The sequence below is a fragment of the Copidosoma floridanum genome, unplaced genomic scaffold, assembly GCF_036245765.1.
Source record: "Copidosoma floridanum isolate Cflo_tuat_1 unplaced genomic scaffold, Cflo_Japanese_pri ptg000006l, whole genome shotgun sequence".
In the NCBI taxonomy this organism is placed as follows: Eukaryota; Metazoa; Arthropoda; class Insecta; order Hymenoptera; family Encyrtidae; genus Copidosoma; species Copidosoma floridanum.
The window spans coordinates 24575107-24600264 of NW_028321883.1; the positions used below are offsets into that span (position 1 = coordinate 24575107).

The 25158-nt window shown below is 35.0% G+C and overlaps 4 protein-coding genes across 8 annotated transcripts; 1 reads left to right on the forward strand and 3 right to left on the reverse strand.

The window, feature by feature from the left end:
* Positions 1–3125: 3125 nt before the first annotated feature.
* On the reverse strand, positions 3126–9790 carry roq (RING finger and CCCH-type zinc finger domain-containing protein roquin). Of its 5 annotated transcripts, none has more exons than XM_014354229.2 (14): positions 9717–9790; positions 8216–8378; positions 7877–8090; positions 7586–7804; positions 7339–7514; positions 6927–7260; positions 6426–6836; positions 5960–6348; positions 5628–5842; positions 5436–5554; positions 5226–5358; positions 5076–5145; positions 4801–4992; positions 3126–4714 (listed from the first exon to the last, which is right to left on the reverse strand). In XM_014354229.2, exons 1-14 carry the CDS (start codon positions 9719–9721, stop codon positions 4595–4597), a joined length of 2760 nt encoding a protein of 919 aa, XP_014209715.2. In that variant the 5' UTR covers positions 9722–9790; the 3' UTR covers positions 3126–4594. The 5 variants fall into 5 exon arrangements, with proteins under 5 accessions (XP_014209715.2, XP_014209712.2, XP_014209711.2 ...); XM_014354226.2 differs by having other exon boundaries at positions 5436–5551; positions 5927–6348; XM_014354225.2 differs by having other exon boundaries at positions 5927–6348.
* Positions 9791–10710: 920 nt separating this feature from the next.
* ida (anaphase promoting complex subunit 5 ida) lies at positions 10711–14255 on the reverse strand. The gene is made up of 10 exons (XM_014354263.2): positions 13696–14255; positions 13559–13608; positions 13102–13481; positions 12875–13025; positions 12606–12787; positions 12424–12540; positions 12208–12337; positions 11700–12124; positions 11363–11630; positions 10711–11281 (listed from the first exon to the last, which is right to left on the reverse strand). The coding sequence occupies exons 1-10, from the start codon at positions 13817–13819 to the stop codon at positions 10910–10912; spliced, it is 2199 nt and encodes a 732-aa protein (XP_014209749.2). The 5' UTR covers positions 13820–14255; the 3' UTR covers positions 10711–10909.
* Positions 14256–14257: 2 nt separating this feature from the next.
* Snx16 (sorting nexin 16) lies at positions 14258–16270 on the forward strand. The gene is made up of 4 exons (XM_014354266.2): positions 14258–14953; positions 15039–15347; positions 15463–15590; positions 15664–16270. The coding sequence occupies exons 1-4, from the start codon at positions 14633–14635 to the stop codon at positions 15758–15760; spliced, it is 855 nt and encodes a 284-aa protein (XP_014209752.2). The 5' UTR covers positions 14258–14632; the 3' UTR covers positions 15761–16270.
* Positions 16271–16278: 8 nt separating this feature from the next.
* Positions 16279–22192, reverse strand: LOC106640270 (b(0,+)-type amino acid transporter 1). The gene is made up of 6 exons (XM_014354245.2): positions 21791–22192; positions 18469–18818; positions 18126–18382; positions 17763–18038; positions 17186–17601; positions 16279–16837 (listed from the first exon to the last, which is right to left on the reverse strand). Exons 1-6 carry the CDS (start codon positions 21891–21893, stop codon positions 16731–16733), a joined length of 1509 nt encoding a protein of 502 aa, XP_014209731.2. The 5' UTR covers positions 21894–22192; the 3' UTR covers positions 16279–16730.
* Positions 22193–25158: the final 2966 nt, after the last annotated feature.

Genomic DNA, 25158 nt, shown 5'->3' on the forward strand with positions numbered 1-25158 from the left:
AAAAATTTTAAAATTTCGCTGAATCGTTTAGTATTTTTTGAACCAGTGGCGTTAAATTTTACTTTCGAATATTAAAGCTGCTATACGTAAATCGCATTTTATTGACTATTATGGAAAAAACAGGAAAGGTATTTCAACGCTAAAACGTTTAAAATCTGTTTCTACCTTCTACTTTTTTTTTATTAGGCAGTTGTAAGAGCAAACACATTGTTCGTTTATATTACAATATTTATTTTTTTTGTTTTAAAAATTTTATCGTGTATGATTCGTTCAAATTTTTGGTGCAATTGATTTGGAAAAAAATTATTAGTTATTTTTATCACTTCTATTATCAACAATATTCAAATAAAATATATTGAAAGACATGCTTCAATGTAAAAAAAAAAATATTTTTTTTAAAGGTTAAATATTAGAAGAAACAAAAATTAGATAAAAAAAAATTGAACGAATTTCATCAGTCATTAAACAAGCGTTAAATTTTTTTGACCAACAGTAAACAATTTTTATGATTTATCTTAAAATTATAGAAACAGAAAAATCTCGTACATTTAAAATGAGGATAGTATTTTTTCATTTCTTTTATTTCCTACTTGCGTTAATACACAAATATTAAACATACATTAATATTTACGTATTATATAAATAGGTTATATAATTTATTTTATTTGAAATTTGTCTCAAAAACTAGAATACATTAATACAATCTAAAGATTATGTTTACAAAGAAATTTTTCAACCATCACGGTTCTCAGCATCTTTCAAGCATCACAATTATTTTCTGAGAAAAATATACAACTTATGATGTATTTAATTAATACATAATGCAACACGCATTAAAAATGTTTTGCTGAATGGTAAAAAAATTTCTTTATCAGTGGCTAACATAAAAAAATTCGAACGAATCACCAGGTAGACATATAATTGTTTACATAAAATCCAACAGTACATGTTTTTTTGTCAAAAATAAAGTAAAATGGTTCCACATGATTTCCGTCATATCCGATGTTAAATCTTTCGTCGAGCGAATCTCTGTATTTTGTAGTCACATACACTTGCGGCACATTTTATTTTATTCGTTATAATTATTTCGATTTTTTTTGCATTACTTAGTCTATATTTTTCAAAATTATTTTGCTGTTTTTTTTTTATATTTTCTATTTATTGTTTGTTTTTTTAATTTATTTATTTGTTAATTTTTTTATGACCATCAACACAGATACGCCCGTATCATTCGTAATAGTACGTAATATAATATATATATATATATATAAAGTGACATGTTTAACATGCAATTAATCTGAAGCTTGCATAAACAATATTTGTTCTGCATTTTTTTGTTAACACAGCCCTCCTTACTTTTTTACTATTTTATTTTATTTTTATAAAAAATTTTTTTCTCTATTTTCAGTCTACTTACTCGGCGTATGCACAAATATTTCCCTGGTGGGAACTTCACTTTTTGTTAAACAATTATACTTTTTTTTTTTTTTTTTTTTTTTTTTTAATATAAATTTACATAAAAAATTTTATTTGGTGTTAAAATATTATAAAATTTATAACGAAAGAAGTAATACTCAAAAATTAATGATGAGTATTGCAACAAGTTGATAAAAATTTACAACTGGAAAAAATTCAACTGCCAGGAATGAGAAAAATAAACGTGCGAGTGAAGCGAACAAGTACTTGCCATGTTAAGAGTGTCAGCAAATTAAATAAAGGTTTAACGTAGATATTATTAGTATTAAAAATATTTAAAAATTCAGAAAACATAAATTGGATGATAACAAGCTTTATAATAAAATTACGTTTTTGCTTTAAAACAATTATTGGTATTTTAAATTTTAATTGTTTTCTAGAAAATTGAGCTTTTTAACCACCGAAATGAATATCAGCTACTAATTGATATTTGTAATAAAATGTTTTCCAAGTTGCACAATTAAGTAGAGATATTGCACTGTTACTTTTGTGTTGCAGAAAAACATTTACATTCGACTATAATATTTTTTGACTCCTATTTTTTTTATTTGTGTACATATATTTTTTTTTACCCAAAAAAAAATTAAGTGTAAAGATTCAATAATTTAAATTTACAAACAATAATTTGGTAGACACTACTTAAAAAAAAAATAAATAAAAATATCGTACCAAAAAACAGCTGTTCTTGCTTGAAATCGTACAAAAATAATTATACGTTTATTTAAATATTCAACCATTTATTTCCGAATATCTTGATGTACTCGTAAAAAGTCTATCGACACTTCCAATAAAACTGGAATTGCTGTACATTGCGAAAAAAAGGGAAAACCTAGAGACAAACAAAAACACATAATTCTAACATGTTATCAATATTTTTTTTCTTCTCTCATCACCAAGCAAACAGGTATATCCAGCTGTCTCTTGTTGAAAAGAAAAAAAAAATTAATGTAAATGAACGATTAATTTACAAACTGCGTAAACTTGAAAACATAATAAGAAAATATTATAACATGATATTTAGAAACAATGTATGTAGCAACAGAGTATAATAAACAAAATAGATACAAAAAAGCGAGTATACAATAAATTGACAATCGACAGAAAGACAAACTATTTTGTTTCTTATCGAATTGTCTGAAAGTAAGAAAGAAAAATGCAGAGCCGAATGACACAAGTATAAAATAATTTTCCAATTATTTTTGTCCTATGTAAACGCGCAGGAAGCCAATGTGACTAAATATATTTTGCTCAAAAGCAAAGTCCGCATAATCGAACTCGTTTTAAATATAAAAAAAAAAAAAAAAAAAAAAACCCTGGAAAATCTGTAAAAACTTACGTGTTGGATCTTTCTTGTGGTTAATACAGACAATTGTAATTATTTTTTTCTTTTAGAAATATAGTGATTACCAGTCTTAATATTTCACCAACTTTAGATGTATAATTTAAAAAATTTTTTTTTTCTTTCTAATATACAGAGAAATGCTTTGCTCCTTTCTAGGCACAATAAGCAATGTTCTTTCTTTAGTTTATACGTTTTTATAACGATAAAATGTTTTTTTTGTCAGCTATGCTGTTTTTATTTTTTATTATTTTATTTTTTTTTTATTATTATTAATTAAGAATTAAGAAAAGATTTTATTCTGAGTAAAAAGAGTCTTGTGATAACATATTGGAAATGTATGTAATCTGTCCACGAAAACTAGAAAATACACAATTTTAACATGCCGATGTTAAACTAGTATTGCACTTAATTGATTATTATAATTGCATACAATAATATGAAATTTAATTTGACGTGGACATATTTTTGTAACGCCATAGAACTGAAAAATAATTTTGGAGGAAATGTTTACTTCATAATTGTACAACTTAAATTACGAATTTTTGTAGCAAGATTTTTAAAACTATGCATTTGAAGGATATCGCGAGTGCACGAGCATTATTATAACTAATGCATGTAGAAAATTACATTATTTAAAACGTTTTGTTTTTATAAACTACGTCAAGTATGCAAATCTGTCCATAAGAAATTGTATTGTAGTTGAAGTAATATAGAATTAATGCAATTGGGACCTTGAAATTCATGATATAAATGTACTATGCCAGATAAATATTTAGCTGGAGCATAAAAACGTAATATAAATTTTGGTTTGTAAAATAATGAAATAAACAAATAATTAAGGAAATACGAAATTTTACGAAATTTTCATAATTTAAAATTGGGCTTAAAATAGATTTGTCCGCCTACAAGTACGAAACAATTCTTAACTCATCTTAAATTTCAAGATCTTTACTTTGAGCATTAATATTTTTACCAATAAGTCTCTTCTACTTACTAAAACATAATCTTTACTTCAATGCAACCCTTTTGATTCGGTTGGTCATTGCATATTTTTTAATCATCCTGATTACCAACATCTTAACGATATTCAGTAAATTTTGCTAAACTTTGCATAGATATATACATAAAGATATATAAATAAATATACTACACTCTTGTCATGTTTATAAAACATTGACGATTAATTTCTGTTAAATTTTAACAAATCTTACATATTTTTTTATACCATTCTCGTGCAGATTTTAGTTTTTTAGTAAAGCATCTGAATTCCTCGTTCGAACTCTATAAACTATCACTTTTTGAATGACTATAGATAAGTATCCTTTTGAGAATGTAATAATTATCAAAATTCCTGATTGCCACATCTACCACAGAGTTTTATCTCGAATCGAGGCTTGCAAGTACGAATTTCCGGAAATTACTATTATTTAACCTCATTGAGGTTGCATTGAAACTTCACAAAATTCATACTCCAATGTAAAAGCGACATGGAGACATTTTTTGAAAAGAAATCAAATAGAGAATTGAAGCAAATCAAAACTTATATGCATAGCATTATGTAAAAATTCTACGGGATTTTTCAACATTATGTACAAACGAAGTTGATAAAAAAATTTGACCTAAAAGATGTTTAAAACTTCTTAAGCCCACCCTTAGAGAATAATTAAAAAATTTTGCCGAAAATAACAATAGCAACACAGATTACAACAGCATTATGGTTGACTTAGACTCGCTTAAGGGTTAGCAAGTGGTTTCACAGTGAAATGATGGATTATTTCAACACTTATTGACCTCATCCTCACGAGACCAATGTTTCTCCTGTTCCTGCAACTCTGACTCCCATCGTAACTCAAATTCCCGCATGTCGTTCGCGATATCAGTTTCATACGAATCCTCCTTTAATTAAAAATAACATTTGCGCGATGTTTAATTATCTGAATCTCACTGTAACAACTCTTATTTTTGAAGCATTTTAAACTTACGTCTTGAGGTTTGAAATCCTTATTTGTATTTGGATTAGACATCAGGTTAGCAGAAGGTTGAATCCAAGCCGTGTTGCTGTATGGGCTCCAATTGCACACATCTTTTTCTTTTTCTCTGATCCCTGCCTCGATCATCTGTAATTCTTGCGCCAATCTCTCACCTTCGGTAAAAGACGCTTCTTGAGTAGCTAGCTAGTGAGTTAAAATAAATGGAAGCATTAAACTCAACGGTAATTATACACTTTTTAAAACGTTTGTAAGATTAATAAATTTACCTTTAAATCATTGATTTTTTTTTCCAAGTTCTTCAACTGTTGCTTAACTTTTTGGGATTCAATGATAAAGCTGTGAAACGAGAATTTTTTAGTATTATATATCTCAGCTCAAAAAATAAAAAACTTTAAAAAGTAAATTTTTATATGTACTCTTTAGGTGTATGATCTTGTCGGGAAATTTGCATTTGAGAGGCTGTATCTGCTACATTGCGACTGAGAGTAATGTAAGAGTCGTTAAAATTTGAGTTTAGGATCTGTTGGATTCCTCCGTTTGTAGGGTAAGCTGAAATTAAATTCATTTTTATAGAAAAAATTCATTTTTCAAGATACGTGCAAATAAAGTTGAAAATAATTACTTACGTTGATTATAAAATCGAGTAGCAACAGGACTAGATGTAGGTACGGGTCGGAGAGTAGAAAACGAATTAGCGATTCCATCATTGTAAAGAACATTTTGCTGTACACCGTTCGTTGGTCTACTAAAAATACGAATGCTTTGGTAAGAATTTTTCTAACACAAACTAAAATTTATTCCTTGCGTTGTTTTCTTACCCTAAAATCGTTTTTGACAATCGTGATATGGGACCGTATTTATTTGCCGACGATGCATCAAAAGGTATAAACTCATCATCAAACAGTATAGAATCGCCACAAATGAAATTGTTCGTGAAATTGATATTTGCAGTTGAAGTCGACTGATTTGCAGGAGCATTCGTCCAAATTGAGTAGTTTGGATACAAAGAATCATTTTGAATTTCGTAATAGTTCTGAAAAATGTAATTTTCGTAAAAATTGAAAGATTTTTGCCACCTGATAAGTTTATGGGTCATTTGTTAGAAATGAAAACCAACCGCTTTCATTGGAGGGGGGGTTTGTTTACTGACAATGTTTTCCAGCTGATTGATGATTTCGAGCCTTCGCTGTAGCAGAGCTGCAAGAGTCTTGGCTGCAGTCCTTTGTTTTTTGTTATTGTTGGTGTTGTTGTTGTTATTATTATTGTTGTTGTTGTTGTTTATATTGTTTGAAAAACCATTTTGCATAGCTGGAGTAATCTGCCCTGGATCCCAGAGGTGGAGATTCGCAAGGTTGTAGTCGAAAGTTGCAGTACCAGCAGGCATGATGTATGGGCCGCACTGCAACTCTTTTTGGGGAATAATACGAGTAACATTCTGCGTTCCCGGCATCACGTAATTCGCAAGGGTACCAATCAAGTTATTCTCGTTGTTTAGCATTGGTTGCGATGCCGAGTTGTTTTTGCTAAAATGGTTGAGGTCTGAAAAAATTCACCTATGAACATTGGCTCTCTTCCAACACTGTAGATTTACCATTATGTAGTTTTACAGTACTCACTGTCTCTGTGCGGATGCTTGTCATGATTTTTGTTGTAGTGATTAGTCATGTCCTTGCATTGCTTGAAACTCTTGTTTGCACTATTAGGCGACACAATAAGGGTCTTCTCATTCTTTGAATCGACGTTTACACCCAAATTTGGTCGCACCGCAAGTTTCCGGTTTTTCGATCGATAAAGGTCGAGTTCGTGATCGCTGTGAGCAAAGGTGCAGCTTGTCGCACGAGGGCAGGAGCCGCGAAGCGCCAAGTCACGACACATGCTCACTTTATACTTGGACTGGCCCGTGTTGAAGGCACCATCTTGAGATTTACGATTGCCATGATGCTGTATAAACTCAACTAAAGCACTCACGACGATCTTAATAGATTCGAGTGCTGCGCGACATTCAGCCCACTTTGGTGGTTCTGATTCTAAAAAAGTAAATAAACAAAGTTGAAAATGGCTTCCTTACAAGTTTTTTTTTTTTTTACGTCTCCAGTTGAATATTCAATCACGTTTACCTGGACTGGGGTCAATAGAAGCAAGTAGCTCGAGGTGTAGTCGCAAACTGCTAAGATGTCCAGGATCTGGAGTGCGCTGCAAGGCAATGACGAGTTCTTGGACACTTTGGGCAAACGATTGAGGTGTCTGCAGCTTATCGATGATACTTTGCATGTGCGATTTGTGACTGGTGTCACCGTAAAGTAGTGCTGACCACTGGTCTGGTGCAATACGAAGACCCGCTTCAGTGGCTATCTGGACGATCTGTGCATCGTGTTCACGGCGCAACGCTTCGTATGTCCGAAACTCTTCCTTAAGCTGCATCAAAGACGAATCACCTTCACGTTTGGATACCTGAAACATTTATTTTGTTCAATAACGTCTTAAAATACGTTTCAAACTACAAACGATTCGCTGTTTAAATTTTTTTACCTTAAAACAACTAGCTCTGTAGAGGAGTTGCACAACGTGTCCAATACTCGTTTTAGAGGCTTGAGGAAAATGAGGTTCTAGGCGTTGTACTACAAACATTACTAATACTTTCCGAGATAAAGCCGAACCATCTTCAAGTGCAAGCAGAACAAGTTTTAAAACTTCTTCTTGCATTCCTTAAAATAAACGTATTGTTATGATTAAATTATCATTAAAAAAACGGATTGCCTTAAAAACGTAAACGTACCAGGTCCAAGAAACTGACAGCCTCTGGCTCTTACAGCAGCCCAAAGATTGGCACTGAGTTGTTGAGGATTTTGGTGTTGCAAAATTAATTCTGTCACTGATCTTTCTCCGAGACTCCTTGCCGCCCTCACAGCTCTTGCTCTTCCTTCTGGTTCCATAAGCTGACATCCTACTAGCGTTACTAATTTCCTTTGCATTGGTCTAGATACTAATCCAATACCTAGTTGTAAAATTAAATGGCATATTGTAATGTTAACGATTTTATAACAATCATGTTAAAAGATGTACACACCAGCTGTATTATTAATTGTGGCTTGACATGGTTTGAGGTAGAGAGCAAGTTCCTCAATACAACTCTTGGCCACCAGATAGTTGTTAAAGTCTTCAGGAGATAAGTATGATTGAAATGTCTTTGCAACTGCATTGTTACTTGGCACTGAGTTTCCCACAAGCTGCAATAACGCTTCATTTACTGGTAACTTTTCAATATCTGTGTTTATGGTGCTCTAAAGATTGAAAATAAGGTTTTTATTGATACAATGATTAAGAAAAAATAAAGTCGATAAATTGAAAACAAGGAGTATTCATAATTTAATCGAGACAAAAATAATGTGACAATAATTCAATCTACCTGATCAAAAGGGCACTGTTTTCGATGGAGATTGGCCAAGCAGGTGCGGCATATCGTGTGTCCACATCCTAAAGATATGGGTCCACGAATAGCCACATCAAAGTCATGGCAGCATACAGGACAAGAAAGAAATTCAGTCCACTGTGGTGCCTGAATTGGCATTCTGTAGAAACAATACATTTTTTTTTTATAACCATTATACAAAATACAAAAAAAAATATGTCCAACTTTATAGATATAGCAGATTCATTTAGAAACAACATACAGTTGATGAAAGTATTACTGAGAAAAACCTACTTTTAAACAAAAATGTTGAATAATAACAGACTCCCATCCATTACGAAACTAAATTGCGTGTCAACGAAATGAAAAAACTATTTTACGATTAAAAAGTTATTGAGTACTCCTACAACAAAACATTGATGACAATTTACAATCCCCACGTCGACAAAAAAACAAGGGTAAGCGCGCACATCACCGCAAAAAAAGTTGTCATTTGAGAACCGCCCGAAAAATCAAAACGTTGTTTATCGTTGCGATTTGCAGTTGGTGTATACGACATACGTCAAAAGATGAATGTGGGTGTGTGTGTATATATAAATTTTTCTCCAAAACGCGTAGTACGCCCAATCAAATGCTATTCATCCTCCTCCAGCTCCCAGCTCCTCTTTTTTCAACAAAAATACGCACATTGCACATCTGGAACAATCTATCAGACCACCCTTACCCTGGGAAAACGTAGTTTTCCTTCGGAAAATCGTAAAAGCAGGAACCTTAGGGACAAACGTAAAATAACTTAATAACGCGTACGATGGCCTGGACTACCTAGTTTTCGACGTCGAGCACCATCATCATCATCATCACCGTCAACGGATTACTTGCAACATGACAACTGTAGGTGCACCGAGATTGCCGAGAAAGGAGAGCTCCTACAGCTATATATAGACGTACATCTATACACATCATCAGCGCTCTCGATTTTTCTCTCTACATCGGGTACTTATACAGATGGATTTTAAGGTAATACCGAAGAATATCAAAAGCATTTTCCTCGTTGATACCCCCCCCCCTTCTACCTTTCCACCAAGTCTTGAAGTAAAAAAAAATACAACAATATAGCCCTGAAATGATGTTTATGTAAGGTACGAACACAAATCGACTTAACAATAAGTAATCAAGACCAAGCCTCGGAGTAGTCGGAGTCGAAACGCCACACACACACAGCACTGGGAACACTAGCTTGGAATCATCCGGGGGAACACATAACTTCACAAACCCATGATTCTTGCGAATCGCGAGATCGAAGCAAGACAATTAAGTTCACTTGTATAGGTACTGTGGAAGAGCTCGAAGCTGGCCAATCTAACGTTGTACAACCATTACCATGCATATTTTTGTCGAGTACAATATTGTACTTATTATGTGGATTGGCAGCCCTGTGATATTATTAATTGGACACACGAATCGTAAAAAAATACGTAAGAATTGCGACAGAGCTTACCTCATTTATGCCCACTGAAAACATTACACATGAATTAAGTAAATCGCTCTGTGTCGTGGTTCGCACGTAACTGATTCGCGAGAATCGCGAGTTGTCGTTGTCACTGCGACCGTGCGGGCTGCGAGCTTTAGTGTGAGCATGTAATATGTATATATATAATATATACACATTTATTGCGACGTTAGCTGCTGACGTTGGAGGTGGAAGGATGAGTTAGGAGGTTGTTGTTTGAGTCAGGACTGTCAGAATGTGGGGAAGTTTGCTTAGTTTACTAGAGCAAGACTGTCTCTCCCTCAGTCAACTGCAATGTAGTCAACTCGACAATCCCATATATTTATTACCTATACCTCTTTACTTTGCGTAAAAATCTAAAAAACAAATTTTCCTTATTTTATGAATAAGTAAACATTTAAAGAAGCGTGCGACAGGTATAATTCTTTTTGAAATTATGTATCTTTCAACCGACAAGATACTTAACTGCAAAACGCGAACAATTAAAATCCCTGAAAATATGTTATTAGTTAGAAATACAAAAACTATTTACAACTTTAGTTTCAATTCTCATGAAAGGGTCTTTAATTTTGGGAGCAATTTGTCAGTTATCGCCGTCCTTGATGAAATATTGTCATTGTCTCTAGCTACGTGGTGCTTTTAAACTGTTGTATTATAAGTAATAGATAAATAAATTTCTCTACTTGATAATGATAATCCTCAACTTGATTTATCTGATGTACTTTTTCGCCGAAATTCACCTTTGTTTTTCAGGTTTTCAAACATTTTAATATCTTATTAACAAAATATCTAGATTAGAAGTTTGTAATTTAAAAAAATTAGTGTTTGACAGTGACGTATCTTTTCACTTTTATTGATTGCAAAAAATGGATGCGGATTAGGACGTAAATAATGAAAATCTCTATGGTTCTGTGATATTTTACAACGCCATAACGTAAAATTTATTCTTATCTGTTCAATAGATAAAAAAAAAATTCCACAAGTATAGTTACGAAAAAGTTGGCATTTTGATTTTAACTATGTACATTTTGCGAAGAAAACATTTTTATTTATAGCCTTTCCCTTTTTGATCAATTAAAGAAGGAAAAAAAAAGAAAAATGCAAAAACTATTTTTCGCACCTCACCACTTAAATTATGATGAGAAAATTGATTTCATCTCTGTAAGTAAAAGAGTCCATATTCAAAACAAAATAACATGATTTCTATCCATAGGGAACTGCTGGTCTAGCTGTTTGAATTCAAAGGCACACTTGTTGCGCTCGTCGTGCATACCGATCTCGTTATAAAAAACACTCAAGAGATACAGTGTGCTCTTTAATCTGTCGTTAGCTTCTAGCTTTTCTAGTATTTTTTTGGCCTTTTGCAAATGTTTTATGGCCTCCATCATCATGTACTTTTTCGTGTCGGCAGTCTGATTTTGCGTGTTGGCCGATAGCACCTTGGCGTACGTGACGTAAGCTCGAGCCTGGTCGTACAATCCGCCGTGAGCTAAGATGTGTATCATAGCGTCTTTAACGTTACGCAGCGCTTGAAAGGGCATTTGTAACAGTAACTGTAAATGCAAATCGATAATTTTTTTTTTTTTTTTTTTTTTTACCTAATCGAAACCTGAACTTTGGAATAAAATGTTTACCTGACAAGTGACCATGTGCATATTGACAAGCGCTTCGTAGTACGACAAATGATTACTCTTAGCTATGTCCAAGGCGGAACTTAACAGTAATACTGAATCTGAAGCCGATACAGGAGTGCCGGCATGAACGGAACCACACTTTATTTGGCTCATCCAAAGCTTTGCTCTGACCTTCTGCTGAGCCGTGATGCTCTCATTTTCGTCAAGTTCGTAAGCTATTTTCATGGCACCCGGAAAGTCGTGCATCGCAAATAGGACTTCCATCAGTCTGTTGAAAAACAATTGCAGGTCTTGGTATTGTTAATCTAAAGTGAGAATAAAATATAGATTATCTCACCTAAATTTGCTCTCGATAGGATCCAAACCGTAAATGTCCCAAGCAATCTGCTCGGCAGCAGACCATTTTTCGTTTCTCATAAGCTTGAAGAATTCGTGCAGTTGTTCGCTCAGAGCCCATACTCTGCTGCTCGGCTGATTGGGAAACCGTTCTTTGGCGTGTTCGATAACAGTAGTTGCTAAATTATACTCGCCCATATCGTGAAGGATATTGGCAACTGTAGCAACGGCCTGACAAGTAGATGGGCCATTAAACATCAACTGTTTCTTTTCACCCGAGTTGAAGAGCAACAGTAATTGCGCGCATACAGATGCCATTTCCGTTTTACCATAGTACGCCCAAATAGCGGTCTTTTCCGCGTAAATCATTGACATCAAGTCAACCATTGCATGTTGGCTATTCAACATGTCTGATTTTGTGAGGGTCTGTAGAGCAAAAAAAATGATGGTCTCATTCATGGCTACCTTTGCTTTGTTTCTTTTTTTACTTCAAATATAAACGAAATCACCTCAAACACTACTTGAGGATTATTACCCTCCATTGCGGAATTATGAGCAGATGCAATGAGTGCCAAACTAGCTGTGTGATGCATATTTAATGAAGTTGCCTTGGTAACAGATCTTTCGATTAATGGTCCCCTATAAAAAAAGTTATAAGAAAATTAAAATGTTTAAGTAATGATTTTTTTTCCAGAAAATACACTATGCTTATAAATATAGTATACTTATTGTCATCATCCGTCAAATAATACATCCATGAATGAGCTAACTGTAGACAAACATTATCACCAGCTTCCTGGGCCAGCATTATAGCTTCTTTAAGAGCTGAATGGGCCATTGTTCTATGAAAAGCAAGGAAAAAGTGAAATTAATACAAAATAATGACCAAAATTTGTATTGAATTTACTTGTAACCAAATTGTGCATAAAATGCAGAAAGATTTAGAGCTGCATATCTAAAAGTTCTCAGTTTATCATCTGATGTAGGTCGACTTTCCAAAGGCGTCAGTCTATCAAAACAATGATATAAACTGTCCATTGCCCCACAGAATTCTCTTACTCGCAAGTAATTGAGATAACTCAAATAATGCTAAAAAGAAATTTTTTTTTATTCAACTTAATTTGAGCCAATGAGAGTACGTTATTCTTGTAATGAGATTCAGCATAAATTACTCACTGCTTCTGCGTAATAGGGACTACATCTTAAGAGATCTTTGACAAGAGCTTGAAGTTCTGCCGGAGGTAAAGCTTTGTGCTCATCTGTAAGTAGTGCACGGGCTTGTTGAGCAACAAGTAGCTCGGCTTGCCTTCCACCCCAAACATTATGGCTGAATAGTTTCAAAATAAAGTTTATATATTTTAACAAAAGTTTCACAATTTTTATAGTAAATATTGTTACTAAACCTTTTAGGAAACGTTTGTTCACTTCTAAAACCAGCTGCCATAAACATATTTAATATATCATCATCATCATCTTCCTTCATGTAAGCCTTTAAATCTTCATAAAGTGTAACAACTCTAGAAAATGATAATTTTTCAAATAACATAATGGTTCTTCTCACATAAAGGCCAAGCACAGAATGTTTGTTCAGTAAGGCAACAAGTGGATTATCTATAATAGGTTTCATCAAGTTCCCAAGACTGTCAAATAGATCTAATAATTCTGTAATGCCTCCTGAGCATAACTTTTCCAAGTCATCATTAAGTTGTGAACTCAAACGAGCCAACTCAAATTCATTTGAATTTATTAGGTATAATATATCTCTTTTGTCTAAATCTGGTGACTGAAATAAGAAAAAAATACGAATCACATAGAGCTTAGGCATGTATAAACAAAAAATTTTAATTCAAACGAAATTACCTGGATTAATTTCAAAGCTGCTATACAAAAATCCCTCTTCTCAACAACAGCTGAACAAAAAAAAATAACAATAATATCATTATTTATTTCCTAAAAGACACGTTAAGATAAGAAAAAAATAATTCAATAATTTTTACCTTTATTTGTTGTATCTGAACAATAAATTTTGATAAACATCACAACAGCAACTTTGTAAGGAGTTACAGTCTCCCGTTGATGTTTTTTAACTTGCCCATCAAGGCTTGGGAAATCTTTATTCATTTTTACACTTTCTACTTATTAGTAGTTAATTATTATTTACGTTAACTTCTTCTTGACGTAGTATCCATAATTAAAAACAATTATTTACATCCGCACTGGTAACTTTTATGCACTGGCATATGAAACATACTGCATAGTTCATACTTTTATTTTATCGCTTATCACAACAAATTGTATTTTGCATTGCTAAAAACATTTTACACCCACATCTCGTATTATACTATTTATTTACAAAAATAAACCGGCACGTTTGTGAGTGTCACTTGAAAATCTGTGTAGAAATCGAACCTAACCTCTCCTTTAAATCAAACTGTTAATACAGAATTTCTCCTTATCTACAAAACTTTCTGCTCCAATTTCCTAGTCCAATCACTCCATCATATATATATACGCACCACATGCATAATTGTGACTGCAGGCAGCGTACATGCATGCATACGTGTGTTTTTAGTGTTAAAAATGTAAACAACAGTTTTTATTTTTACTTTTCAGAAGCGCAACAAAGAATCAAATGTTTCATCAATAGGTATACTTAGTGGAGTGGAAAAATTTGCACAGAAACCGTCCCGTGAACTCAATTTAAATGCGATTAAGTGATTATACAGGCTCATAAAATCCTTGGGCAAATGTGATTCAAGCCAATTACATGGGCCAACGGTTATTAATAATTTAATGAGATCATCATCATCAGCAGCATAATATATGAGGATTAGGTTATGTATATACATACGCTGAAGAAAAAGCTCTCGAAGGTTTCAAAGAAAAACTTAAAATTCAACGAGCAGTCGATCAGTTCCGATCTGGAGCGCAACAATGTCAAGTTCCGAGACCAGCAGTGTCGTTGGTATTGTTAGTGGTTGTGTCAGTGAAGTTACCCTGGCGATCGGTAGGGCTAGAGCAAGATCACAACAAAATCAGCAGCAACAGCAGGTGTGCAGCAGTACCGAGGAGAGAGATCTTGATAGTCCAGATTCTATAGGCTCAGGGAACTCGAATTCGTTTACTGTTCAACCTTTTGAGTCAACGGACGATGACAGCCAGAATGGGAATACAGAGTTCCAGGAGCCACTTAACTCAGATCTCAGAATACCCATCATTGGCTATGAAGTCATGGAGGAGAGAGCCAGATTTACAGTAAGTTTATTTTGTTCATTATAGTACTCTTTTTTTATTTTTTATTTTTTTAGTAATACTATTATCTTTATTTTTTATTTTACAGGTTTACAAGTTGAGAGTCGAGTTTCAAAATGGAGACTGCTGGTTTGTCTTCCGAAGATATACAGATTTTGTACGCTTGTATACTCAATTAAAGAGGCAGAAAGCTTCTATCTCACACTTATCACTGCCTAGAAAAAAATGGCTGGGTGATAACTTTGCTCCAAGTTTTTTAGAAGAGCGAATACGGGGCCTTCAAGCATTTGTCAATGGATTGTTGAACAGTCCAACTTTGATAACTTTGCCTTGTGTCCGAGAATTTTTTTGCCTTGATGAACCACCTGCACTATCAGATACTGTAGAAGAGTCGAGAGTAAGTAGTTGAATGTGCGATTTTTTTTCATTAATAAGTACTTTCTCACAACTTGATTTTTCAAAGTATACTGAATGACTAATCAAATATCTATATATATTTTCCCATTTTTCAGGCTATATTTGAAGCTCTTGAAGACACAATTTATCAATTAAGACAGCAGTTGAGAGAAAAAGAAGCAGCTCTTTCTGTTGAAGCAAACCTTTGCAATGAATTAAGGAAAAAACTCCATACAGTCTTAACGTAAGTACTTTATACTAATGTTAAATTTTTTATAATTACCAACATGCAATAAATTTTTTAATTTTAATTTTAGTGAATCTCAAAAGTGTGCAAAATGTGGTGCAAACAACAATTACTCTAATTTAGGTGATGAAAACTGTAGTTTAGGTAATGAAAGGTTAATTAATTAAAGACTGAATTGTTTGTCAAAGAAATTTCACTCAAGAAACTGTTGATGTAACTGTTATAAATACTGCCTGTGGACTTGGGACCTTAACAATGTGCCTTAAAACTCGTGAGGTACCTCTTGAAATGTATTAGCACATGTAGTGCGTCAAGCTGCGTTGATATTAGTTAAGTATAATGCACCAATTTATTTAAAATTACAATGTTATTATTGTAAAATATTCTTATTATAAGTATAAAGTGCAAGATATTAGAAAAAGGTTGTGTAAGAGACATTTTAAGTTCTGTTTAGAACTGCATAAATAATTTACCATTCTGTTACCTATTTTTCATATGGTGATTGTTACTTTTAAATGATAACATTAAAACTAGCGATTGTATATTTTTATACAAGTGTATTTTAGTAAAATGTTTACCAGAAATTATAATATGGAGCCTCAAATAAGGAAAGATGGTGAACAAAGAAAGTCATGTTTTCCAAAATTGTAATAATATTACGACTCGATTACGCGAGTTCTCAAAAAAAAAAAAAAAAAAAAAAAAAGAAACACGTTCACAAACATTTAGCATCTTTTCACTCATCTTCCATTAGATTTATAAAAAGTATAACTTGTGTATGTATTTATGAAAAAAGAGACAAAAATATATGTATATTTTTTATTGTAAAAATCTCATTTGTGTCAAATCTATCGACAATTATTTATAAGAGTATAAAAAAAGGCATAAACTTAGTGAAATAGATGGCGTTAGTTCGTCTATTCGAATCACAGTGTCAACCACTTAAGCTTATGCATAACGTCTTGCACACTATTTGCGCCTGGCACATTTCTCATTTCACAGCCTGATGCGTTTGAGTCGCGGAAAATCGTCGACTGTGAGTCTTTTGTAACTTGTATGTTTATCTCCATCTTCGCTGCAGGAGGATATATACTTATACGATGATATAGCCTCTCACTTGTGTGTCAGATGGCTCACCTACTTGACTTGGTTCGATTTATCGTTCAAAGCCTCGTCGCTCTTGTCCTCAACCTCATCGGGTGCGACGACCATGAACAACATTTGGACTAAATACGTGAGCTTTCCTGAAACGTTACAAAGAACCATTTTTTGTTGTTGTTGTTATTATATAAATAAAAATATTAACGACATCGTACTAAATTACTTTAGGATGTTTTAGCATTTTTTTATGTTTAAAACGGTAATCGTCAATTCATTTGTATAACCGTTGGCCTTAATTTGACGATCCACTTGAAAATGTATACAAGTACATATAAAAAATGTTTCGTAAAACTACATCACTCGATATTTTTCAAGCCTCGTTAATCCTTACGAAAAATTAAAACCAGTCGATAATGTCGATTGATCCTCGTTGGCTTTGAAAAAGCCACCAATTAACATATTATTAGACCCAAATATATGATTATACTCACTGGTGAAGTCGCTCTTTTTCTTCTGATGGACGTAAAAGTGGTAGACGGCCCAGCCAAGGAGGACAAAGACGAGAACGAACATGTACTTGAGCGAGGGATCCTCGTAAATGGGCATGAGCGACAGGTAGACGGATATCAAGAGGACGAGCCAGGGCACGAAGGTCGGTACGCGATACGGCCGCTGGACGTCGGGCTTGGTGTACCGCATGACGATCAGGGCGAGCATGGCCAGACCGTAGGACACCCATATGAGGAAGCTGGCGAACTCGATGAGCTCGACGATGTTGCCCAGCATCATGTAGAGCAGCGTCAGGGCGCCCTGCAACGCCACCGCGGCGGCCGGGGTCAGGCGCTCGTGGTGCACCCAGCTAAAGAAACGCGGCACGTGACCCTCCCTACCAGCTACGTAACACAGCCTGCAAAGAAAACAACAACCCATTACTTTCCGATCGAGGAATTTGTAAATGTCAAAAATGGCACTAATGGTTTTTTTTTCCTCAAGTCCTTGGCTCAACAATGAACTTTCAAGACGATTAACGCGATATTCGGCCGAGGGAAGAAAAAAAATAATGGTTACCTCGTGACGCCGAATTGCACGCTGAGTCCACAGCCGAATGTGGAGAGGGCGACGCCGAGGGGTATGGCAAAGCCCATCCAGGAGGGAAGAATCCTCTCGGCCCAGAGTACGGCGACCGCGGGCGCCCCTATCATCTCGGTCGTCGTCAGGGCGGACATGTACATGAGATTCATGGAGACGTAGAGCACAGTGACAACGGGCACCGCGACCAATATGGACCGGAGTATGTTGACCTCGGGCCTCTTGACCTCCTCGGTGACTATCGCAGCGGCCGTCCTGGCAAACACCACGAGTTGGAAAAAAAAAAAAAATTAAAATTAAAATACACGTTACAATACAAATATGTGGATTTCCAAACAGTACCAGCCGTCGTAGGCCCAGAGTCCGCTGTAGAACGCCAAGGCTATCTGGCCGGGGGAGCTGGTCGTGCCTTTGAACGGCTCGCTCAGGAGGTCGGTGTGTCCGGTGGCGAGCCACCAGCAGCCACCCGCGATCACGAGGATGCAGGCGAGGATCTTGAACACCCCGAAGGTGTTTTGCACCTTCACGTAGAGCTTCACGCTCGTTATGTTGATGTAGACCATCAGACCAAGAGCCAGGCTTCCTACAAGCTTCTTCAACTGCGTTGGGTGGATGCAGAGTTTTTTTTTTTTTTAATTTTTGTCTTGACTTTGATAAGGGTGCGGGTGCAGGGATTGTTACGTACCAGAGTCCAGTTGTGGGCGTCTAGTTCACCGACGAGAGGAACGAGGGGTTGGACAAAGTACTCGGCGAACGTGAGGACGATGACGGCGACCTCGGCGGGCCTGAGCACGAACACGAAGACCCAGGAGTAAAGGAAGGCCGGTAGTTCGCCAAAGTAGCGGTGGAGGGGGCCGAAGGCGTCGAGAAAGTAAGCGTACTCGGCGCCCGATTTTGGCACAACCGCGCTCAGTTCCGCGAACGCCAAGGCGCCCAGTAGGGACAGAATGCCACATACCATCCATACTATCAGGCTCAGGCCGATCGAGCCCGAGTGCTCCAAGGCACTCGAGGGTGACACGAAGATGCCGGAGCCTGCGAGGATCAGATTGTTTTTTTTTTTTTTTTAGTTGGTTTTGTATATATAACGTTTTTTTTTCCCCCCAGAAAAATATATAATTCACATCACGAGCGTAGTACCGATACGGGAGCGTTTTGCAATCAGTTAAGAGCGCTTGTGCCATTTTTTTTTTTTTTTTTTTCAATTGTGCGGGTAAAAAACAACTTTCATGCAAATGGTACTTTTCTCCGTCTATATCTAAACATAATATAGGCTGATCAATCGAACGGATTATCGCCACTTGTTGATTTCATCAGCCACTGTTGTTATTCGCAATGATGTCGTTTTTCTTGTTTAATACGTTTATCGTGCATTTTACAAGAGATACGACTTTAAGATACAACATTGAGGGAAAATTTATACACGTCGCTCAACAAAACGGTCATTCGGCTCAGATACATATAGCGAAATGGTATTAAATCGCAGCCCATATCAACTTGACATCTGAATGAATTGAACGTAAATTTTCGTTGTATTTTTTCTTTGTCGAACAAAAAGAAAAGAATTATTAAACGCGTACGAGTAAAATGAAAATTAATTGCTGGCGAACAGAGGTCTATACATTGAGCTCGTAAATTTATTTGTCCTTTCGATGGTATTATTCGATAAAGAAATTCTTAATAATTTATGGTTTGGAAAGGCTGGTACCGTATAATTCTTTATGATATGCGTGTCCCGATATTCTAAGCGACTTTTCTGAATGAATTATAACAATCCCACGACGCCACTCCTTCTTTTCTTTCCCAATTACGTAAAGTATATATAGCTGCATCTCGATCGAGAGCTGCGTAAATTCGTTAGTTTATCTTTGTGTACGCACACTTTCGTGGCTTACTAACAAAGATTACTCTTATACTCTACTCACCCATTTTTTCAAGATAAAGATCGAGCTTTCCTTTTTTTTTTTTTTTATCATCTAGAGAACATTCAACTCACTTAGAATCTGATGTCTCTTTGATTTATTTTGTGGTTCAAGATGATTAAATACCACCACTCTATATTTGGCGAAATATTTACTTTACGTATACACTCTTGAAAGTGTTAAAAAAAAAAAAAAAGCATTAGTCATTTAGATTAAATTCCCAAGTATTTCTCGAAACATATATGTAGACAAGGAGTTTTATAGTGCTAGTTTTGAAACTTCTTGCCAGAGGCTACAATTATATCAGTAGTCGAGCGAAAAAAAAATGTATATCAAACGAAAACCATCAAGTACGTGAATATATAACACTTTTGCTTTCATAAGAAAAAATATATACATACGCGCCTGTACAGATATTTTTAATTAAATTTAATCGCCAAGATGCTTAATTATCTAGAATTTCTTATCCCCTTTTTTATTGTGTACTGTGGCAAAATGTGTGTACTTATTTAATATAAAATTACACGTCATACGCATTTATAGCATGAAATGGCAAAATGTAAATGTATGATAATTCGTAAGCGATGAAATAAATATAAAAAATTGAGCATAGACGAGGCTCAGTTTGGATTTCGAGGAAAAATTGAAGGAATCACGAATTCGTTGCACGATAAAATTTGTTTTTCGATCCACACGCGACGCAACCGATCATCCATCAGAAAATTTCGATGGGTATTATACATAGTGGATGTTTCGTGTCACGTGGTGATGTTTTTCGGGGAAATAAATATGACAAGGCCAAATAAAAGTTAACCGACCGTTCGTCAATTGAGCCTAATGATGTTGGAGTATGTAGTAGCCGAACGACGCCCAAATTACGATGTTGACTTTCCAAGCGCACTGTGAGGCTATACGTACATACACCTCGTTAAAATTTCTCCGAGAGACCCACAGCCAATTATGCAATAATATATATATATTATCAGTAATAGGTTTAGACATTACTGCACGCCATAGGAAACAAAAAATAAATTGATCTAAAAGAAAGAAAAAAGAATGGAAATTCTGTTTTTATTGAAACGAACGATGCGTTGTATCGTTTCGAGTGATGATAAACGTCCCGGTTAAAATAGTACGTGTTCGAACGACCGGCAAATCTGGCGATGATAAAAGCAATTCGCTCATTGAATCGTCGGAAACTTACACCGATTACCCGCACAAGCTCGTACGTCTTTAAAAGTACATGTACTGCATCATTTGTCTTTTTTATTACTCGGGATTATTCAATTGGCTACTGCTCGTCTACAAAATTACGTAAGTAATTGAGTGTCGCATTGGGCAACACACGCAACGTGAGCATGTATGCAACGTTCCGGGAAATGTACTCTTTAATTAAATATTCTTCTTTTCTCCCCCCTCATTTATTTGATACCGATCATCGGGAGGGAGGTAGTCTCCCCAAATCATTTATAGATTTTTAGGCAAATATTTTAGACACGTGCTGAAAATTCTGAATTCACGCGCAAATCATCTTTCATAATCGCGCAGCTTGGGGGCGAGAGCAGCTGCGTGCCCTACTTTTTGTTATCGAAAGAATATAAAATCACTGTATCTATAAAAAAAAAATATCAATCATTTTGAAACGGAATCCCACGCATGTACATGCACAAGCGTGAAAATAAGTTTTTCATCGTTATCGTTACTATACCCAACCCATGGCATGACTTTGTACAATCGGTGACGTAGTACAATGTAGGTGATATTTTATATGGAAAAGAGCCTCTGTCACTCGACACGTCAAAATACCCCGACCAGATAAAGTGCGCCTCGGGTGTATTATCGCACTTTCGGTCAAACAAAATTTAATCGCAATAAAAAATGTAACTGTACGTATACACATACGTAACACACGAAAGCTCGTGCAACGATTGTGCGTTGGCCCGCAGATAGCAACAGAAATTCGTGCGTGCGCCCCTTGAGTTATAAATACACGCCACGGGAGCATTTATCGCTCGATTGTTCTTTTGAAAAGTAAAAAAAAAAAAAAAAAAAAGGCACTAAAACGGAAGGTACATATAGGATTACCGATCATGACGGCTACGATCATGCTGATGGCGCTGAAAAGCCCGAGCTCCCTTTTCAAGCCCTGGGCCGGTGAGCCGCCCTCCTTGTCCATCCTCTCCGTCATCGTTTCAACCAAACTACAAAAACCCTTCGCTCCAAAAAGGCACACAGGGCGATAACTTGCGACGCGCACTGTATATTATTGATCACTCGGGTCTCGGGGCACTGGTTGCCGGTTACAAACTAACCGCCGTTCCTCACCATCGGCATTTTTTTTTTTTTTTTTTTTTTTTTTCACTCACTCCCTTATCACCGGGTATAAATAATTAAGAACGTTCACGAAGACACGCGTGTGTATGCAGGTGTGATATATATTACCGGTGTAACAGTTGTTGCACTGCACTCTCCGCTCGCGCGCTCGGCTCTGACTGTTGGGATAATGATCGAGCGGGTATAAGGCATGTACAGCCGCTCGCTTGTGGCCGATTGATAAAGACGCCAGCCGGCTAGCGTCGTTCGTCCCGCGCACGTGCATGTGTGTCCAACTTTGCCGCTATTCGTCTACAAATTGGGGATCAATTTTAAGGTTTTTTTTTTTTTTTTTTTTTTTTTTTCATACGCGTCGATTTGTATGCGCTGTATTGTCGCAATTCTTTTTTTTTTTTTTTTTTTTTTTTTTTTTTTTTTTTTTTTTTTTTTCTTCCAAGGGATAACAATGTGTCGTCACATTTGGAAAATTTTGTCGAAAATGTATCGAAATGGAGAAAATTTTATGCGCGTATACTTTTGCACTTCCTCTTGGAGCAAATTGCATCGCGCAGTCGTTGCGACTTTAATAAACCATATGACGATTAAATGTTAACGCTGAGTGCATATCGTGAAACGTTTGGTGAAAGTTGTTTTCCATAAACGGCCGAGTGCCGCGTCGTGCTTAGTCGACACCGGTTAAATTATTATTTTTACCGTTATGCAACAAACGAAGAACATGTATTTTTGTTTCACCACCGAGTCATTTTGTTTCCAGGCCAAATTTTGACTATCGCGCAGATACAAAAGTAATTTCAAACAACCGGCCGAGCTTCGCGTATCACAATCACATATCACGTACGATATCGAAAGTGTTGATGTGATGAGCGACGAATGCTGTACGATTTTCTGTTTTAATACTTATCGCGTTGCACACGATCCTTACAATTATATACGATGTATCGAGAGATCAGTGCGTGTACACTGCAAACATGTACAGTGTATATTATGATACATGCATTGTTTCGCTACAGCTCTGCATGTAAGATTTTGGATTGATGGTTTTGATATCGTTTACGTACAAGGTACACACAGACTTGGGCATGATTTTTTTCATGGATTTTTACACCTCACTTTGAAAGAAGTAAGTCGTTATTTTTGGTGACAAAATTTTTTACTCGTTACTATTTAGAATAAAATGCTAAAAAAGATTTTTTTCTTTCCCCATTGATAAAAGATGATCAATTTTATGTATTGAAATTTAGTTGTACGGTATTTGAAATAAAATATTTAAATGCTCTGACTATTTTTTTCTAAATATGAATTATTTTTCTTTCAAGTTGCGAAACGCATTATTTTTGCTTGAAAAAAAATTTGTTATAAATACTAAGTAATTAAACATTCAAAAAAAAAAAAAAATCCAATCCGTGTCCAAATCAATAAAATGTCAACTTGTTTTTTTTTTTTACGTATTTAATTAAAGATTATAATCAAAGTTTCATAATGTCATTTAGCACGCGCAGGTTATTGTATAACGTGTGTGCGATGATGGAAATATTTTTAATAATGAAAAATATGTGTACAGGCAGGGTTCATACGATTCAATTGAATTTGTTACTTGCAGCGACCTAAACGTTTATTCACAATCAAACGTTTCATGGTTCGTATACAAGATCGACCATGATAGTCGCGACGATGATCTGAAATCCTGAAACGTTTGATATATATATTACAGTATGTGTGTGTTCAAATCGATTTTATTGGATTTATTCGCGATTTACGCACATCAGTGGTATACCGTTCAAGTATAGATGTATATTTTAAAAATGCAAAATCTCTTGCATCACGGGTTACAACGTGATAATTGCTATGTACGCAGTCGCGTTTGCGATAAATAACAATTGAGCCTATTGTATTAGACGCGATACTTATGAGGTAAAAGAAGAAAAAAAACCATTTCCATTGACAACATTTTACTGCAATAAATTTTCCAGACAATGGGTTTACTCGATTCGAATGGATATGAATACAAGCACATTCCAATTATCCATGAAAGCCCACAGTAGCTCTATTAAAAAATTCCTAGTAACTTTGATGCATACGTGATTTAATATTCACTTGGTTTATTGAAAAAGTATAATTTTGTAATATTTAGGATACTGATTTTTAAATTTAAAAACCTACATTGTGAATTTTTTGTAAAATCAGACCTGAGTACAATTATTTTAGAGATTTTTGAACATTTTGAAAGAATTTTTTTTTTTTTTTCTCAATAAAGTGCGTTTTTTGGTAAATACTTATTTATTATATTTGTTACTGTTTGCAATACAGTATTGAGAAAAAAAATTTTCGCATTCAGATATATCAAGTTCATTTAATAGGAATTAAATTAAAATATTTTAATACTTTTAGTAATTTCTTCTTTTTTTTTTAATAACAAATAAGTTTTCTTTTTAATAATAAATAATGCATTATGTTATTAGCAAAAAATTACATTTAAAAAATTTGGAAATCATGTACGATAATCAACGAAGAGAGAAAGTAAAAAATTGTGAATTACGAAACGAAAAGAATGATGAATGAAAATGATGATTCAACAAGCAGTTTCGCAAAATCGAATTATCGCAGTCCCGAGTAGATAATGGACTGGAGCGGCTATTACTCCGCGTAATCTAATTATGTGCCTATCCGATCTCTTTTGGACTCTGTCATGTATTCCGACGTACCGGTTTTTTCTCGACGGCCAAATGGAACAACGCCGGTTTCTTTCTTTTTTTCTTTTCTTCCTTCGTAAGTTAGGCGATGCAGTATGGCTTGTTTACTCCACACACACTCGCTATTTCAAAGAAAATTAGGGCTAAGGTGATTAGAAACGCTTATTGCTAAATTGTTGTTGCACTTGCACACATAATACATACTTATGTATAAATATGTATGATGTACGTATGTAAATACCTATACGGCGAATTTTTGTCGTGTACATTTAGTTTTTCGTTCCCAACAATTTTTTGTTACATAATGTTTCATATAAAAGCTGTAGGTTCGTGTGCGCGAGACAAACAATTTTTTCTTATCTTGATTTTCGGAAAAATTATGTCGGGAAGACCGAAATATTTTGTGATACCTTGAAAAAATTTTTTTAA